We start from the raw sequence: 19,310 nt of genomic DNA, 5'->3' as shown, positions 1-19,310 counted from the left end.
AAAATTAAACCCCATTCATGAACAGCTACTTATCTGACTTTTTTCTTTCTTATTTATTTATTTATTTATTTTAAATAATCCTTCTTATGTTATAACTTTAATGTGTCTCAAAGCAAGCAAGTTGCAAACAAGTTTTCCTGAGTTTCATTATAGGGTTTGAGCTACCCACAGAGGCTTTAAAAATCTCACTTTTCCAGGTATCAGTTTCATGAAAGGTCAAATGTTCTCCTGAAAGCAGTTGACTCAATTGACTTGATCTATCTTGGTGGCTTCTGTTCTTCTCTGAGATAAAATATTGATAGCTTTTGAAGTCTGCTTTACCATCAGGGATGCTTACTTTGAATGATCCTCAAACTAAATCTTCTTTGTAGGCATAGTAAACAATGTTAAAACATACTTTTGTTTATGTCCAAGAAGATTGCCTTCGCTGTTGCTGGGACAATACCCAATGCGTTAATATGATCTGCTGGTACTGAGAGCTCAGATGGGTTGCATTGAAAACTATCCTAAATGACTAAGTAAACCATTGACACCTTATTATTGTGAAGTAGTGGGGGCTTGTTACATTGTGGGTTAAAGGTCAGTTTGACTTGAAAATATCCTCTCTTCATTAGAGCAGCTACACTGCTTATATCTGCCCACCTCCGTCCCTCCCCCAGCCTTGTCATGGGCTGGAGTCTCTTGAAAGTCATATTGATGAAAGGCTTTACCTAAGTTTGCTGTTATCCATAAGTAACATGTGGCAGTAATTACCCTCCAGTGGAAACAGTGATTGTTTCTTATAGAGGCAGATTAGTAATATATGACACTCCCATTAAGCCAACTGCTTGTGAGGTATATTGCCTACCCATTTTATTTGTAACTCATCTATGCTACAAATCAAGTAAGCTTGATACAATTGCAAATCAAAACAAGTTAAGAAAATAATGAAATTTGGCAGTAAGTCATTTAAATTGTATAGGTTATAGGCTTGTATGTAATAGACTAGTACTTTTAGATTGTAAATTATATTTTGCAAGAGAATCTAAAGGCAAAAGCTTGAGTATTTGATTGATAATGACAGATTTTGGATACAAACTGATAACTGTGGGTATCAGTCTCACCAGCAGCTTGAGGCTACTAACTCTCTACAAAATATCATTCAAAATTCACATAACATGCTACTGCTACTATACTGGCTAAATATACCCGAGCAATTACAATAACCTGGAATTATTTGGATTTGTCTTCTACTTCATCAGAGAATCAGCTTGTCCTCTTCTTCGATTTCTCAATGCCATAGTGGATCATTAATTCTTTTTGTCCGTTTCTACCCTGCCATCACCCCTTTCTTGTGACAGTGCAATACCGTTACTTGTCGTAATTTTTTTAAAATTTTGAATTATTATTAGTTATTAATTATTTTTATTTTCTGATGACCAAATACTTGAGTTGTTTTACTGTAGGTTTTCTACAATTTGTAATAATAACTCTCTCATTGACAGATTGTTTTGCTACTTCGACTGGTTCCCCTCCTTCCATTCAACATGTTGAATTACCTCCTGTCTGTAACTCCTATTAACTTGGGGGCTTACATCCTGGCAACGTGGTTGGGAATGATGGTACTGCATGCTGCTCTGTGTTAGCTTGTCTATTTTTCTTTTCTTTTAATTTTATTGTTTCCATTAACCACCATTCTTCCTTTTACTTTAGTGTGAATTTCTTGTAGAGACAGGGAGGGCTACTCCATTGTAAATGCTAATCATCACCATGTTTGATTTTCATTGCAGCCGATCACATTTGCATTTGTATATGTTGGTACAACATTGAAAAACCTTTCTGATGTCACCCATGGATGGAGTGAGGTGTCAACTGCTCGATTGGTAAGTGCTTCCTATTAATTTTTTAGCTTACCTGATCAACATGTCCTCTTGTAGAGCACAAGGTTTAAATTGTTGATTATTCATTCTTGATTAAGCTTATACTGTTGACTATAGTACACATAGCAAATAATAAAACTGTCCATAGGTTTCAGTTGTGAACTGGGTGGTAGTTTTCAGTTTTTCTCTATGATCGTCAGCCTATCCTTATATATGTAGCAAGTCTTCACAAATATGACTGGACTCACTTAGATTTATCCTCACTTCACTCATCTCTTATTGCCACCTTGTTTTAGCATTGAAATGTTGTCCCCTTCAGTCCTCTCTAATCATAATTGACAAGTGTCACTCCCATTCTGTATCCCTGTGTTTTGTTTTTATGCATAACCACTTTAACATTTTGTAAGTTGCAAGCATGGAAGACATCTAAGAGCGTAATTCGAAATGATAAATTATTTTTCTTGGAGAAAGTTATGTTTCAGTGCACCCAGAAGAACAAGTTTTACAATCAAACCTTAAGACGTAAATTTCTTGGGCTTGTTCTTCCAAATGCTTTCACATGGACAGAACCACTGAACTACTTATGCTGGCATGCATTTGCTATGAAAAATCTGGAATTCATTTTGTTGTCTTTTTGCTGCAGGGTTTTATTGGATTGGGTCTAATTGTATCTGGTGAGTCATTTACCATTTTATTTTCTTGTACTTTGTAAATCTAACTGGCATACTGAATAACTGTAATAATCTTTTCATTTGATGCTATCTAGCTCGAGAGTTCCCACTTCTCAGCTAAATATACAATCATCAAGACCTGCCATTTTTTGTCATGACTCATTCTACTTTTTTCAGTAGAGTAACATCTTGATCTTGAACATCGTTTGCAATTATAGGCTCTAAACAGCCGCGACCCCCTACCATATGGAAGAAGTAAATAGAATTCTGGGCGTGATACAAGTCTTGTGAACTTGACTAACTCTCATATTTGTATCTTACTTTGCAGTGATCCTTATAATGTCTATAACCCGAATTGCTAAAGCTTCTCTGGATAAAGCATTAGCTGATAATGTTGATTTTGAATGCATTTTGGCTTCAGACGAAGCATCAAAGCTTCCTACTGTGAAAGAGTCACCTTCAGATTTTTGGCAGCCACTCGTTATAAAAGTTGACCCTTCTTGAGAATGTTTTGAGCATCAAGTGCCGTGTATATACTCATTTTTGTCTTAAAATAGTTGGTTTTTATTGAGTTGTAAACCATTCAAAAGGTTACGCATAGTAGAAGAGAGAGAGCCAGAGGGATTAAGCAAAATAGGATAAAATTTTGTATCGTTGTTTCTTTTTTTTTTCTTTTTTTTTTTTTTTCCTTCTATATAATCTAGTTTTGTTGTATAGTCTTGCAATTTCATGTACTATTTTCAATTTTTCGTAGTGTAATTTCACGAATCAAGTAGAGCGTAGTTGAGAATTGCCATGTCTGTAAGAATGTATCATAGCCTTCCTAGCATGGTGTTCTTATGGGCGGTTATGGCACAATGTTTGTATTGCTCCTGATACAGCTCAAGATGCTTTCAAGATTAGGTGTACGTCATGCTCAAATGTATTTTCTCTGTCGGCTTATCCCACATCTATATGTTGCACTGTTTGAGCATTGGCTGTGCTTTTCAATACCAGCTCGCTTCATTACTAGCAGTGACGGGCAAATGGACTTGCGTGGTTTGCTGATTAAATTAACTCAGATGGTTGAACGAAGGTTGTGTTATTTACCCCTTCTATTTTTGCCGGCAGTTTGTGAACGTTGTATCTTTGCTTGTTGATGTTTGACTATACGACAACAGAGTTTGTGTAAAATGTAACTTATAAGGGTGTTAACAAACAAAAGCCTTGTAACAGAGTTTGTTTAAAATGTAACTTATGTAAGGGTGTAAACAAACAAAAGCCTTGTATCTACATGATTGCTACAGTTGGAGCCTAAATTAAAATTTCCGAATCACTCAAAACCCTAATAACAATGGTAACTCAATTTTTTGCACACAAATATGTACCACACATCGATACATTGCAAACGAAATCAATTCAACATCAGTCACAAAACTGAAAAACTTAAAGTCATAAAATGGCTTTCTAGAATACAGTCTTTCTGAAACATTCCTACATCCTGGAAAGTAACATAATAAAGAATCATCTTGATTCTCATCAGATCCAATAACAGTTCTCTGCTAAGAAGCAAAGTTAATTCGAGTAACAATTCGTTGGATTTTAAAAGAACGTCACTCCGAACAGAGAAACCATGTCCATGGCTACTTACAGCATAACTAATACTAAGTATACTAAAAATCTATTTTCTTCCATATGTCCAAAATTTAGGATTAAACTAAACTCGAGTAAAGTTACTTACATGGCATTTGCCTTTCTAAGAAAGCAATACCATGACCAGAAGTTTCCTACAGTAAGAGGTTTTACGTAGTTGCATTTGGAAAAGTGTTATTATGTACACAAATTTCTTAGCATATGCAACAAGCATTTCTAGATAGCTTGACCATGACTTACGAAATCTACTTTATGTTGCATAACAATGCATCAGTGGAAGCCATGGGAACCATACAGAGACCTTTACTCTCGAAAAGATTATGTGCTGCTACTGGATTCTCCTCTAATAAGCTTCCAAGAATTTCTTCAAGAGACTCACCTAACATTTGTTCATGTGGTTGGTAGTGTCCATAACCCTGGGAATTACATTATATTATATTAAAACAATTAGACAAAATCCTTGCGCGTTCACAGGACGTAAAAAGAAATTACTGGAAAGCAGAAAACACCTCATCAAATTTCAACGGACCAGAGCTTGAATCACCTCCCAGTCTGCTTCTGCTCAATTCCTGGTTATTAAATTTCAAGTTCAGTTTCTAGACTTTCTACCACAGATATCAGCGAAGATTCCAAGCATGCCAGGATGAAATACATGAATATAAGGGTGCAAGTGAATGATGCCAGACAGTCGGGAAGACCAATTACCTTGAGTTGAAGCTGCAAATACTTGATATGACCAATGACATCATTCACAATAGACTCTTGGTTACCTCGTTTATCCTGCAGCATCCAAACAGAAACAAAAGAAAAATTCAACAGACATCTACAAACTACCAAGTAACAACGTTTTTAGCACCAAAAATAAACAATGATGTATGAAGCCTTGCAAAAGGAGTGACTAGCTTTTTGATAAATGATAATAATCCTCAAAAGAATAAATCAATGATAAAGTATTCTAATTTATTTAAAGATCTCAATTAGGAGATTAAGTTATTAGAACTTAGGAAGATGTAGCTGCAGTCCTACTGATGGTAGTCAAATAACTGAAGAAACAAAGCACATATGGGACTATGAGAGCACTAGCTCTTTCAATGCTTGCTCTCAGAGTAGTTAGGTATCTATTTGTACCATATATGTTAAGAAGTTTCTAATTATCACCTTACATCACCATCATTTGCATTCTGAAGGACTTACATCACTACACTATTATTACAATAGAATAGAAACTCAAGCTGGAAACTTTTAGAGAGTGCCGTTCTACTGCTTTTTCTTTTCTGTCTCCCCTCTACAAATCTATTATTGTCAACCCACTGTCTACACGAAACCTTTTCCCCAAGATAAAAGGGTAAAAACTAAGTAAATTATAATGACCAAAACACACACACACACACACACACAAAGAAAGGAAATTTTTTCTCAAAACTCCCAAAATCAGGAAATAAAAATCAATAAAACAAAGTTGCCAAAGTCTAATTATGGAAAAAAAATGCTAATTGCAACAGAACTAACAAATACAGATATATACAATCTAGAGAAGTAAACAGTAAACACCTTGAAGGTTGCAGGAAGGAGATCATGCAAATCTTGCACCCTTTGACTGATAATGAGTCTACGACGCTGCACAAAGGAGAGAAGTTAGTAAGCCAAACAATCATTCACCTTTTGCAGATTACTAGGAAGGTAGATAAAAAATATGAAATGGGGTTTTTTATTTCTTTTTTTTTTTTTTTACATAAAAAAAAAAAAAGAAATGAGACTTTTTATTTAAGAACAAGATATTTTGGGACTTTTATTTGGGAACAAGGGGAGTAAATCAAAACTAGTTAATGGCCTTGGGTGATGCCTTAGGTTACCATACAAATAACAATAATTATGTCCTTATGCATAAAATTTAAAAGGAGCACAAATAATATGACATAGCCTAAGGGTTGACTCTCTAAAGTTGAAACATGAGATCATGGATTGAAGTCCTGTACAAACTACATTTCTGGCTCATAAAATTTATGTAGATGACATGTAATAAGACCCACTGAAAGAAGGAGAAAACTGTAATTGACTAACATTAGGGAGGGCAATTTGGGAAGTTTAGTACTTTTAGGTTAGTAGTCACTTGACCTTAGTATAAATAGGGATAGTATATGCAGTAGGATATCATGTGAATTGTGAGGAAAAATGTTGATAGTAGTAACCTCAAGTTACTAGGAGAGTGATAACCTAAAGTTATCAAGAGAGTAATAGCTTAAGGATAGATTAATAGCTTAAGGATAGATTAACCTTAAGCTATTAATCTATTTTTTTGTATCCAAATTTCAGCCATTATTAATCAGAGAATCAAGCTTTTGTCTCTTAATTAGTCTTTAAATCAGAAAACACTAAGTTAGTCCATCACAAGAACCATGTGCCACATAAATTTGCTTAGGAACACATGCTATAACTACAAATACCAATTAGAAGTTACCCTTTCAAAGTTAAAAAAAAGGAGATAAATCCATGACTAAAATCAAGTTTACATGGCAAGAAACTCCCATGTGAAAGTATATGGACATGTTATTGAAACTCAGGTTCTAGTTCCTTTCATGTTATCATTAAACAGCATCAAAGAAATTGCAATTATCTTTAAAGAGCAGATTTCAAGTGGGTGTGTTTTACAGTATTGTCATTAATTATTAGTCGGGGGGGGGGATCATCCTAGCTAGTGGAAAAAATTGAACAGACCATCTACTTGAATTATCTCAACATGAAATGCTGAAATTTTCTCCAACAATGGCATTGTACATGATTTACATTTGCTGACCCATAAAGCAATCTTACTTACAGTTTCAGCTTCTTTTGATCGTACTCTGTTTGTTCTGGACACACTCCTCAATGTTACCGGGACTACATCAGATGTATGTGCCTCAACTTTCACATTTGACAGAGATTCATGGGTGTCATTTACGTTTGCTGCTTGTACTGGAAACGCAGGGCTCTGTTATATTATTTGCAAACAAGATCAGCCACACTTGAAAAATAAAAAAATAAAAAAAATATTTAAGAAAATATCTGGTAGAGGAAAGTAAATTAAAGCAAGGATAAAGTAGGCTGTGGAGAGTAAGTTTGAATGTATTCACCTCAACTTGTTGCCATTCCATATCCATAAATGATATAGGTTCTTCCTTGGGCATCCATTGATTTAACTGCTTTATTGTAGACAATTAATGCTTGAATTTCAACTAACAATTTCATTTTGTAAACAAGCACCTTTAGCATAGTTAAACAATGGAACTCACCACAAAATTGTCTAGTCCCCCATGTCCACTGCTCTCTTGTGGCCCATAGAATGGAAGACTTGATCTTTGAGCTGAAATGTCATAGTTTTGCACTTCTGAACGATCGATAAAAGGATCAGTACTCAGAGGAATATGGTTGAAACCAGCCAATGCATCAGATTGTGTGACATCAGTAGCATTATATATTGCATTCATCGGGACCTGAGAGAATCCATTAGCAGCTAGAATTGTGTCTCCATACCAGAATTGGATGTCCATCATAGCGCTGGTCTGATCTGCAGGAAAGGGTAAAAGACTCCCATTGTAGTAGTCAGCACCACTGAAAGGTACTTGCTCACTGCAGACCATTGCTTTCCCAATCTCAAATGGAACTTATATGTGGATCTTTGCTGCAGCAAGAAACTGCTTATTCAATATTATTAGAAATAGATAAGAAAGATAAATAGGGAAACAGATCCATTTTCAAGCTTTCTACTCTCTAGCACTCCCAGTTGTACAAATACATGAATGCTTCTAAACACATTTTAGAGTGGGAACATCATTATAAGTTTATAACTACTACCAAAACATTCATTCCATCTTAGTAGAGAAACAGAATGAATAATATTCATGGAAGGGTCTCCAACATCAATGCTTTCTAGAAAATAATGAAAAGAAATAATCTTTTAGATACATTCCATCTCAGTAAAGAAATAATGAAAAGAAAATAATGAATAACGTTCATAGTATCCCGTGTTTGATTCTAAAAAAAGTGCCTTGGGACAAAGATGATAGAGAAATCAAAGTATATGCTACTAAATAACTAAAAAAAGTTAAGCAATTCCTCCCCACACCTATTTTTCAAGAGAGCAAGTTTTTCAAAACCAGTGCAAAATTTATATCAATGAACTTCAACCTGATGTCGTGGCAGGAGCAGGATTGGTCAAATCGTCCGCTTACCAAACATTGTTGCCATTTCATATCCTCAATGAAAATGCAACACAATGATCAAGAGCATATACATAAGCACCTTCAGTAACAAGTTCAGAGCTCTAAAACAGAAGTTGACAACTTATGATCAACACTTCTATAATAGATTTTGGGCTTTTGGCCAATACTATACAACTATTTTGAAACTATTAAGCAGTAAACTACCATAAATAGGTTCTTTGGTAACAAGCGAAACAAGTTTGAAATTGAATGAGGCGTAACACCCAAACAAGTACAATGCACAAGCCAACAGGAAAACAAATCAACAATACGGTATTGTACGGAGCACGGACCCAAACCAACACGTAAAGCACACAATATGACACCCAAACAAGTACTAAACACAAACCAAAAGGAAGACCAAATCAACAATACGAACATGTACGGATGCAAAACAACAAGTAAAGCACACAAAATGACACCCAAACAAGAACTAAACACCAACCAACAAGAAGACCAAATCAACAATACGGTCATGTACGAACCCAAACCAACATGTAAATCACACAAAATGACACGGTATCGTATCCATTACATGTCATACTAATGCAAAATTAATGTCAGACATTATTCAAAGGTTCACATAGCCATGTCAGGAGGGGCAGCCGCCCCGAGCCTAGAAAGATAGCCTCATTTCCACAATTTTCCATCCTAACATCAAAAGGGTTCATGGTTAAAGTGGTTAATGGTATTGGGGTTCAATGAGGGGTGCTAAACCTTCGTGCCGAACCCGAATAGGAGCAGACTCTGGGCTCGGCAGGCTCAGCTTAAGCTCGAAACTCGACGAGCCTCAAAACCCCAAGATTTTATCAGGTTCTAATAATCACAAAATGATTCAACTCAAAAAATGCAACACAATAGCAAAAAAAAATTGACAGAATTATCAAATTTGGCTAAAAAAAATCACATAAAACTCTTAAAGCTGTAAAATGCACATACCAAAACTCTAGCAACAAAAATGGTTCGTTATAATCTTCTATAATTTGAGTAATCATAATTAATAGTTGAATAATCCAACTTATAAAGTTAGAAGAACCCTAAAATGAATTAGTTTACTGATAAACCCTAGTAAAAGAGAGAAAGAAAAAAAAAAAAAATCATCTTACCTCAGAAGCTGCTTCAATGGAGAAGTGAGAGTAAGCTTTACTAGAGGAGAGAGATAAAGTGTGCAGCTGCAGCGTAAAAATGAAAAACTCGTGACTCGTGAGAGTATAAAAATGAAATCAAGTGGCAACGTGGTACGGGATACTATAATATTTTGGGGTAAAATGGGAAGAAAATACAGGTTTCTCGAGCATAGAAACTTTGTGTTTTTTTTTTTTTTTCCGACGGAAACGAGCATAGGAACTTTGTGGTTGTGTTTCGTAAATACTACCTTCGGTTTTTTTAGTTGAGACCTTTTGACTTTAGTATTATTAATCGTTGACATAATTCTTTACCACTCTCTTCATTTCATAATGTTAGTCATATATGGAATCAATCACATAAAATAAGAAAACAAATATATTTGGAATCTAACATTAAAGTACAACATTTCATAAGTTTACCTTATTTGACTTTTTTTATTTTTTATTAGGAAAGCACAAGTCATAATTGCATAATTTAAGGCAAAAATTTCCCTACTTAAAGTCATGTCATCGATCCACAATTAATTAATTCCAAAAAGAATCAAGTTACAAATGAAATATATTCAATATGGGTAGATCTTTTTGAAACGCTCAAAATAGTATATGGGACTAACATTATAAAACGGAGGGACGTAATGAAAAATTCAGTCATGTAGGATCTTAATAGAATCGTCATGATACATATTTTTAAATTTTATAATTTTTGCTTATCTGGTGATTAAAGAAACTAATGATTGAATTTGTGTATTGATAAACGTGCTAAAGAAACAAATGAATTGATAAAGTAGCTTATTTGAGTAAAATTTTATATAATTTGACCAACACTAATTTATTCACTATTAAATAAGCTAATTAAAAGTTTTTGGTGGAAAGTTTAGTTAGAGAGTTTATTCCAATATATAAGCTCTTTTTATTTATTTAATTTTTTTTTTACAAAAAAACCTCATTTTCCATTTACTTATTCAATAGTTTAAGGTGAAATAACACTTATACTATACCCCCCATTTATGTTACTCTTTATAGTGAACTCCCATTTTTAATTGGGAATTTTTATTTTCCAAAAATACCCTTCTTTGCAATTACTAGGGAAATAAAAAAAAAAAAAGAACGGAAATTTTGTCTAGAACTACCCTAAACATAGGGTCATTTGTGAACAACTACCCGTTTTTTTATTTGTTAAGAACTACCCAGAAGTTAAGAAAAGTTTGGGTAGCACTACCCATTAACGTTTTCCATCCAAAAAAACGTTAATGGGGCCCACTATTTCACTTTTCCCACTTTATTAACTCCCTCATTACTTTCTCTCTCCTCCCTAATTAACTTCCCCTTAAACCCAACAAATCAAAACCCCAAATTTAATCATCCTACCAATTACAATGGTCAATTAGACATCCTACCAATTACAATGGCTAAGTAGTAATTAAAATGCATTTGAATTCAATCTCAAAATCAAAATAACCGAAATCTATAACTCAATTGAACCCCTAAACCCTAAAAATCAAAACCCCAAAATATTTTGAACCCATAAACCCTAATCCGAATCACTAATTTACACCCTAATTATGTTAATTGTGTTCTATATTAAAACTTGTAAACAAATACAACAAATAATGAATTAATAGGAAAGTGTAAAACATTACATGAATAATTGAGAATTTGTTAATTGATTGAGTATGTTCTCTTAGATTTTTTGAATGAGAATTGAGGGGAAATTAATTGGGGAGGATAGAGAATGTAATTAAGAGAGTTAATTTAGTGGGAAAAGTGAAAAAGTGGGCTCAATAACGTCTTAATTGGACGGAAAATGTTAAAGGGTAGAGCTACCCAAACGTTTTGTAACTTTCGGTAGTTCTAAACAAATAGAAAAAATGGGTAGTTTTTCACAAATGACCCTATTTTTAGGGTAGTTCTAGACAATATTTCCTAAAAATACAGTTATTTTTTCTTAATCACCTTTTTTTTAAAAAAAAAAAACAGAGAAATAAAAGCTTTAATAAATAAGGAAAAAAAAATGCTTCCACATTCCTCTCTTCTTTCAACTGCCTCTCTTTTTTTTTTTTTTTTTTTTTTTGAAAAAGCTCATAAGAGCAGGATTAGTATTAATTAAACGAGATCAAGCTCCGCCAAGGCTATTAAGCCTTGCGGAAAAGATGACACAAAAATCTATTCAACATTATTGACTGGACTAATCCTAGCAGCCGAACTAGCCTCACAATTTCCCCCTCTCTTAATATGATTACAAGAGAAAGCAAGAAACTCCCACGCAAAGCAGCAATATCATAGAAAATCACATCAATTGGAGCACGCCCCTATCTATTGCTGTTGATATCATTTAATACAGTAGAAGCATCACATTCTAACTCCACTTTCTAAAAACCCATATCCTTGGCCAAAATCACAACCATCCTCGCAGCAAGAGCTTTCGCAACAACTACTCTGAATTGAGCCTTCACACGCCACACCATAACAGTAGCAATTTTTCCACGAAAACTCTAATCACAGCTCCCTAAATCACACCCATCCCTCCACTACCGCAGCATCATTATTGATGCGCATAACCTCATCCTCAAAACACTTCCAAGAGCTTAGAGAGACGCTAGTAGCACCCATCACCATATTAGAGACAACCTTCATATACCCCGAGTAATCCCCAACCCGCTTCACAAACCCCATTACACCAATCTCCCTGTTTTGCCACGGCTCCTCAAAAATCACAGTATTACTATAGGACCACACAACCCAAGCCAACAACACAAACAATAAAAATTCATCTTTATTTACCTTTGTTTGTATCCACAGCAGCCTCTCCATAAAGGACGAGCAAGGAGCATCCACCAATCAACTCGCAAAAGGTGCATATCCCAAATACCTCTCATATTGGAAGAACATATGGCATGGATAATACTTTTAGCCTCGCACCTGCAGATCATGCACAGTCCATCATCTCTAATGTGTCTTTGTTGTAGCCTTCCAAAAGTAGCCAGCAAGGACCCAATACACGCTCTCCACAGAAAGTTTCGGAGCTTTAGGGGACCTCCCAATCCCCAAACTTTATTCTAGGCCTCCGCATTCTCCCCATCAAATAGAGATTCCCACCCACGCACATGGTTTAGTCTTCCCAAGAGATACTCCAACTTCGTAGTGTATATACCATCTACTACATCTCCCCAAAATCTAGTGTACTGTCTCTGATATTTCGAATCCTCAAAGGCAATTCCTAAACAAGTGTGGCATCCTCAGGTGATAAATGTTGATGAAGGGCCTCAACATTAATCCAGCACGTACCCCTTATCACTATCAATCAGCTCCGCTACACGCAAGTGAGCAGGACTCTCCACATTGGGGGTAGGGACTCGACACACGCTTACCGCAGGTAGCCACGCATCCTCCCACACCATAATATCCCTCCCATCCCCCACTCTCCACTCCAAACCATCAAGGAGAAAAGCCTTCGCCCCCCAAATACTTCTCCAAACATAACTAGGATCATAACCCCGGTTAGCCAACAAGAAAAATCACCATTCTTAAAATACCTTGCTTTAAGAACTTGGTGCACTAAGGAGTTCAGGTTACAAATTAAAGAAGATGCCAACCTTGTTTTGCCAACAATGCTAGGTTAAAAGTCCCGGAATCGCGAAAACCCATCCCTCTTAGAGACTTGGGCAGACATAATCTCTCCCAATTTACCTAATGGATCTTTCTTTCCGTTCTCATCACCACCACCAAAATATTGCTATCATCATATTAATCTCATTGATTGTACCATCAAGAATCTGAAACAACCCCATCATGTATGTTGGAATTCTTTGGGAAACCACCTTTATGAGAACCTCTTTTCCGGCTTGGTATAAAAACTTCTCCTTCCACCCTTGCATCTTTTTTCAAATCCTCTCCTTCAAACAAGAAAAGGCCGCTTTCTTCGATTTTTCAATGATATTCGGAAGCCCAAGATATTTTTCGCGTCTAGCAACCTGTTTCACCCCCAACACCTCAATAATATCCCGTCTTCCAACCGCATCGACGTTCTTACTAAACGACACTTCAGACTTATTAAAATCTATCTTTTGTCCCGATGCTCATTCATATATGCTAATAATATTAGCGATCTTTGAGCATTCCTGAAGAGTCGCCCGAGAGAACAAAATACTATCATCGGCCGGAAAAAGATGAGAAATTCTCGGAGCTCCATTGATTACTTTCTGATTAGCAGCCTTCACTACCAAAGAAGAGAACGCCTCAGCACATAACAAAAAAAGGTAAGGGGAAATAAGGTCCCATTGCCTAAGTCCATGAGAAGGCGTCACAACCCGAAATTTGACCATTCCACTTGAAGGAGTATTTTACCGAAGACAAACACAACAAAATCCTTCGTATCCACTCATGAGAAAACCCCATCCTCTCAAATAATTTCTCCAAAAAAAACTCCACTCAACCCGATCATAAGCCTTGCTCATATCAAGCTTCAACACCATTGTCCCTCTTTTTCCATCCCCACGTCTCTTCATCGCATGCAATTGCATTATCGGTAATCAACCTCCTCGGAACAAAGGCACTCTAATGATAAGATATAAGCTCAGGGAGAAAAAGCTTTAGACGATTAGCCATCATTTTCGAAATGATTTTGTAAACAACATTGCAAAGGCTAATAGGTCGGAACTCAGTCATCTTCGTAGGCTCATGACATTTCTGAATAAGAAAAATACAAGTCCTATTAACCTCACTCAAATCTCCACCACTCGTCCACCAACTCTGAACAAAGCTCATAACATCAAGTCAAAAATATGTTAACACTTCTGAAAAAATAAGGCATGAATTCGATCAATCGGAGCTTTATTTGGATGCATTTGAGAGATAGCTTGAAAATTTTCATCTACCGTGGGAACTCTGTTAAGGGCCTCATTCATATCATCCGTCACCAAAGAATTTAAACCTGCAAGAACCTCCTCAAAATCAAAAAACAAGAGGAAGCAAAAATGTCTGAAAAATATTATTCTATAATGCACGCCATCTGCCCCTCCTCCTCGCATGTTACATCATTCTCATACTCTAGTTTATTATTGTAATTCCTTCTCCGATGATAATTTGCTTTGTAATTAAAATAAAAAGAGTTCTTATCCCCATCTTTGAGCTCTTTAACCCTCGCCCTAGCGTGCCAATAAGACTCATCAAGTCTTTGCAGCTCCGCAACAATATTCGCACATTACCCCATCATCTCAACATCGGGATCACGCCTTTTCCAGCTTTATAACTCATAGCTCTTTTGCTGCCAAGTATCCCCAAAAGTCTCACCAGCCCAAGTGTGTAGCCTAGCTGCACAAGCATTAATTCGTGAGCTGAAATTCTGGCCCGCACTGCCCAGCTACGCCTCCTTTACCGTGCCTTAAAACCCTTCATGAGACAACCAAAGAGCCTCAAAGTAACTTTTTTTCTACCCTTCCTTTCCCTCCTCAATCTCATAGTCAGCCTTCAGGAGTATAGCAGCATGATCAGAGTATACTATATGATAATGGTGCACCCTCCATTTGTTGAACATCTCACACCATGCTTCACACGCAATTAATCTGTCCAGCTGCTCTCGAAAAACACGATTCGGATCATTCTGCCGCTACCAAGTAAATATATTTCTGTTGTATCATAAGTCATTGAAGTTACAAAGATCCATCATGTCTCGAAACAAATCCATCTTCCTTTCACTTCTAGCAACCCCTCCACTCTTTTCATCTTCGTATATAATCTCATTAAAATCCCCAAAAACTACCATAGGCACACTGATATCATTCCTCAACGACTTAATAAGCTCAAAAGTAAGATGCTTGTTCCCAATCTCCGGTTATCCATACACCCTGACAGCCGTCCATTTAGAAACATTATTTACATCCTTAACTTCAATAACAATATGATGGTTCGAATATGACCAATCATGAGCATTCACATCTTTCCACCACAATTTGATTCTCGCCGATGTGCTATTACTACTCAAGCAAATTCCCTCTGTAAACCCGCATTTTATTCCTAATTAACTCCAGCCTTCGTGCATAAATCATAGACTTCATCACCAACACAACATTTGGGCGCTCCCTCCAATACCAAGATTGGAGCTTATGAACTTTTTGGGGTTGCACAGCCCCCGATAGTTCCAACTTAGGATTTCATTGTTTTTCACGAGGTTGATACAAGCCAACCTCCGCTACTTTAGAAGAATCATGAGCCAATACCAACACCTCTCCACCCTTAAATTTCTTCCCTCCCTCAACATCACTCACTCCCACACTGCCATCAGAATCACTCATCTTCTTTCTTTTAACACCCATCACATCCCCCATATCGCCCCTCTCCATATGCATTCCATCATCCCCATATAGTAATTTCACTTTCCTCAACCTCCTCTTGATCGTATCACCTGGCGCAGCACTGGATTTAGTAAGAGCATCATTAGATACATTTGCACTCCCCACAGCTGCATCAGTATTTCCCGAAATACCGTCTTTCTTTTCCCCAATAGCGGTACTTGCTATCTTATTGCATACATCCACCCCGGCTCTATACTTGTAATTTGCATGTCTTCCAGCTGCAAGGACACCTTAGACACCATTTTTGCATCTTCTTGGGACATGAAACGAGACTTTTTAGCCACAAAAAATTGCTTAGCACAGTTCCCCTCCACTACATATTTTCCCTCTTCACTCGGCTTTGCCACTTTCCAAGGAGAAGACACTATCAAAGTGTAGACACCCATTTGTGTTTCCCCAAAACCAAACCTAGTGATGAATACCTTTCGCATCGAAACATAATCGAATGAAGTGAAAGTGTGAAAAGTACAGTGTTGCGGTTAGTTTTTATTAAAAAAATTTCTTTCTGTTTTCGAAAATATGCTCTATTTTATGAAAATATCTAGTACAATTTAGTTTGGTCCATAATAAGGGTCCAATGATGGTGTTGTTGGATGGGGCTCGAAAAGAGCTTTCCAACGATATATTATAAGCCCAATTCCGATGAATATTGAGGAAGTTCTGGCCAAAATACTAAACTGGGCCCGGTTTGGTTCTTATATGCAGCCCAATGATCTAGAGGAGGGCCTATTATTATTCCTAAAGCTAGTAGGATTGGTTATAGTCTTCTAGAATCATCTAGAAGGTTCTTTTTTTTATCCTAGTAGGATTAGGATTGATAATTGTGTATACGAGTTTTACTTGGAATGAAATAAGTGTTTTATATGAAAAATACGATTTTAGCCTTCGTACGGATTTTATGACTCAATTTTATTGAGAAGTGGATTCCGTGTGGAAAACGTGTTAAAACCTCTTGCACTTCCTGACGCGCCTGGCGCTGCACTGGCGACGAGCTCTGTTGTTGGCGATAGGATGGAGTTTTATTCCTTTTCGAACTCTAACTCTTTTCTATCGATTCCGGACTATTGTCTTATAAATAGGGTCCTGGGACCTCCATTTTCATTCAATCAACAATCACCTAATTCTCTCTTCTCTCTCTCTCTCTCTCTAAGCTAAAGCTTATTCTCTCCCTCTTTCTAGCTTACCCTTTTGCAAACACAATACCACACTCATTAGTTCTAGACACACCTAGCCAAGTTCGAAGTTGTCTTCGCCATAGACGTAAAAGGTTGATACCTTCTGAGGGTTTGGCCCCAAATCCAGTCTAAACTTTTTAACTCTTTCTTTCAATTCTTCAATTTAATTTTTTGATTTATTATTTTATTGAAGTTTACTAACGCGTGTATTTTGTTATTAAAAAGAGGCACGAGGCATCAAAGTATGTAATCTTATTGCTCTGTTCTTGTAGAAAGCATGTTTAGATTTGGTTAATTCCTAGTATCTTGTTAGGATGTTATTATTGCTTTCTAGAATCATGTTTAGGATGCCTTTTATGCTTTCTAATATCATGTTAGTATCATGTTAGGGCTAAAGCTTTGATCTTTTAATGTTTAGTGACATGCTAGGAGTTGTTATTAATCTTGTTAGTATCATGCCTAGGATCTTGCTATTAATTATTAAGCTTTATTATGCCTTATTATTATGATAATTATGATTATTGTTATTATTATGTTGCTTGATATATATTATTGTTATTGCTTGATCACGCCTTTTATGCATGTTTAAAGGGAATTTGTATTTGAAATCACGCCTAATAAGATAATTAATAATTTGATTTAGGCTAATATGATTTTAATTCAAGTGATCGCCAATAATAGGTTTATTTGTGCATTAATATTCAACCAACATAGATTAAACAGGTTTAGGGTTAACCTTATGATTGCATGTTAGTCAGAAAGCACACATGCATGAATACGAGTAGAATAAAGTAGAGGCCTATTATAGGGCGGGTTCTTTCTCTTTTAGATTGGATTCGTACCCTCATCCCTGAACACCAGTCTTGGTTCCAGACCTATTGGAGTTGACGATCTCCTAGATCGTTACGGGGTGTAACCTTCACCTCGTGAACGGTTTACAAGTTCCTAAAACTTGTTGGTGACTCTTTTGCTCTTGTTTCCTTCCCTTTGGACGCCACCATGCTTAAGTGTATGATCACAGTGGGTTCAAGTTTAGGGTAATGCTTGAAATATTCCCTACACAGAGCATCACTATACTTGCAAGGATTTGACATATTAGAAGCAATATCCTCACAATCCTTCTTCCCATGCCCCAATTTCCCACGCACATAGCAAAAGAACGAGTGTTTTTCATATTTAATATCCACTTCCTCCTTCATCCCTCCCCTCATCTTTAAGCTAATTTTATTCTTTAACAGTTTGCAAACATCCACATTAACTCTGATTTGTAGTGATTTATTTATTCCACCCTCTCCCTATTGACCAAGAGAAATAATTGGAAATTTTATTTCTCCCCCATAAACGATAAATCATAAACTCTAATCCAGAACGGAAAAATATATAGAGGAATTTCAGAGGGTTTGCAACGTCATTCAAGATCAAAGTATGTCTATCGAAGTTCCACAACTGCTTTTCCATAACCCTTTATTTATCCTTCCAGTGGTGGAATTGGAAGAAATTGAGGTTTTTCTCAATGCAACTAGCCTCCATTCCATGTTTAGGGTTCCACAAACGCTTGATAAATAAAAAGTTATACCGCAAGTGCACGGTGTCTATTGTTAGCAGAGACTTAGAAAATACAGGTTGAATCCCATAGGGAGACAGGTTCTTTTAGTTTTTGGCCAATTTTATAAACTACTTTAGTAAACGAAGAGTGATTTGAACTAGCTAAACTAGGAGAATAATGAAAATAAGGTTGTTCTCAAATAAATAAAGATCTAGGGCATACGTTCGGTCCACCATTGATCCGTGCCATTTATGGCACCTTTAGGCTATGTTTTCTTTATGTTTCTATGCTCGTTTTTAGTCGTTTATGTCGTGTGTTTAGAGAATAATGCTCGATTTGCGTGATTTTGTGTTAGTTTAGAGAAATGCATGCTTTTAATGGTTTTCTTATCATTTTATTCATTTCTCGGCTATTTCTTTCGCTTCTCCGTTTCTTTGTGTTGTTTTGTAGGTACGTCGCGGGCTATATGCATGGAAATTGAAAATAGCACCCACTAGGATCAATATGCACTTTTCGGAATTGAATTTGAGTTTGAAACAAAGGGAAACGAAGGATTGCAAAGTATCAAATAGGACTTTTGTGCATTATTTCAGCCATATCTCGAGTTCTACAGATCGGATTGACGTGATTCAAGTTGGGTTGGAAACTAGACTTAAAGAGCTTTCCAATGATAGGTTGCACATCTTCATACGGTTCAAAGATTGAGAGTTAC

General features: G+C 36.3%; 1 protein-coding gene across 3 annotated transcripts; it reads right to left on the bottom strand.

The window, feature by feature from the left end:
* Positions 1 to 4,018: 4,018 nt before the first annotated feature.
* Positions 4,019 to 9,597, bottom strand: LOC145617881 (uncharacterized). Of its 3 annotated transcripts, none has more exons than XM_081672635.1 (8): positions 9,507 to 9,597; positions 7,432 to 7,820; positions 7,273 to 7,341; positions 6,978 to 7,130; positions 5,714 to 5,779; positions 4,868 to 4,942; positions 4,672 to 4,731; positions 4,019 to 4,578 (listed from the first exon to the last, which is right to left on the bottom strand). In XM_081672635.1, the coding sequence occupies exons 2-8, from the start codon at positions 7,777 to 7,779 to the stop codon at positions 4,408 to 4,410; spliced, it is 942 nt and encodes a 313-aa protein (XP_081528761.1). In that variant the 5' UTR covers positions 7,780 to 7,820; positions 9,507 to 9,597; the 3' UTR covers positions 4,019 to 4,407. The 3 variants fall into 3 exon arrangements, with proteins under 3 accessions (XP_081528761.1, XP_081528763.1, XP_081528762.1); XM_081672637.1 differs by having other exon boundaries at positions 7,273 to 7,338; XM_081672636.1 differs by having other exon boundaries at positions 7,432 to 7,833; positions 9,507 to 9,572.
* Positions 9,598 to 19,310: the final 9,713 nt, after the last annotated feature.

Source organism: Chenopodium album, chromosome 26, assembly GCF_948465745.1.
Source record: "Chenopodium album chromosome 26, dcCheAlbu1.1, whole genome shotgun sequence".
In the NCBI taxonomy this organism is placed as follows: Eukaryota; Viridiplantae; Streptophyta; class Magnoliopsida; order Caryophyllales; family Amaranthaceae; genus Chenopodium; species Chenopodium album.
Note: the sequence above shows the minus strand (reverse complement) of the source record. Positions and strands in the feature narration are given on the sequence as shown.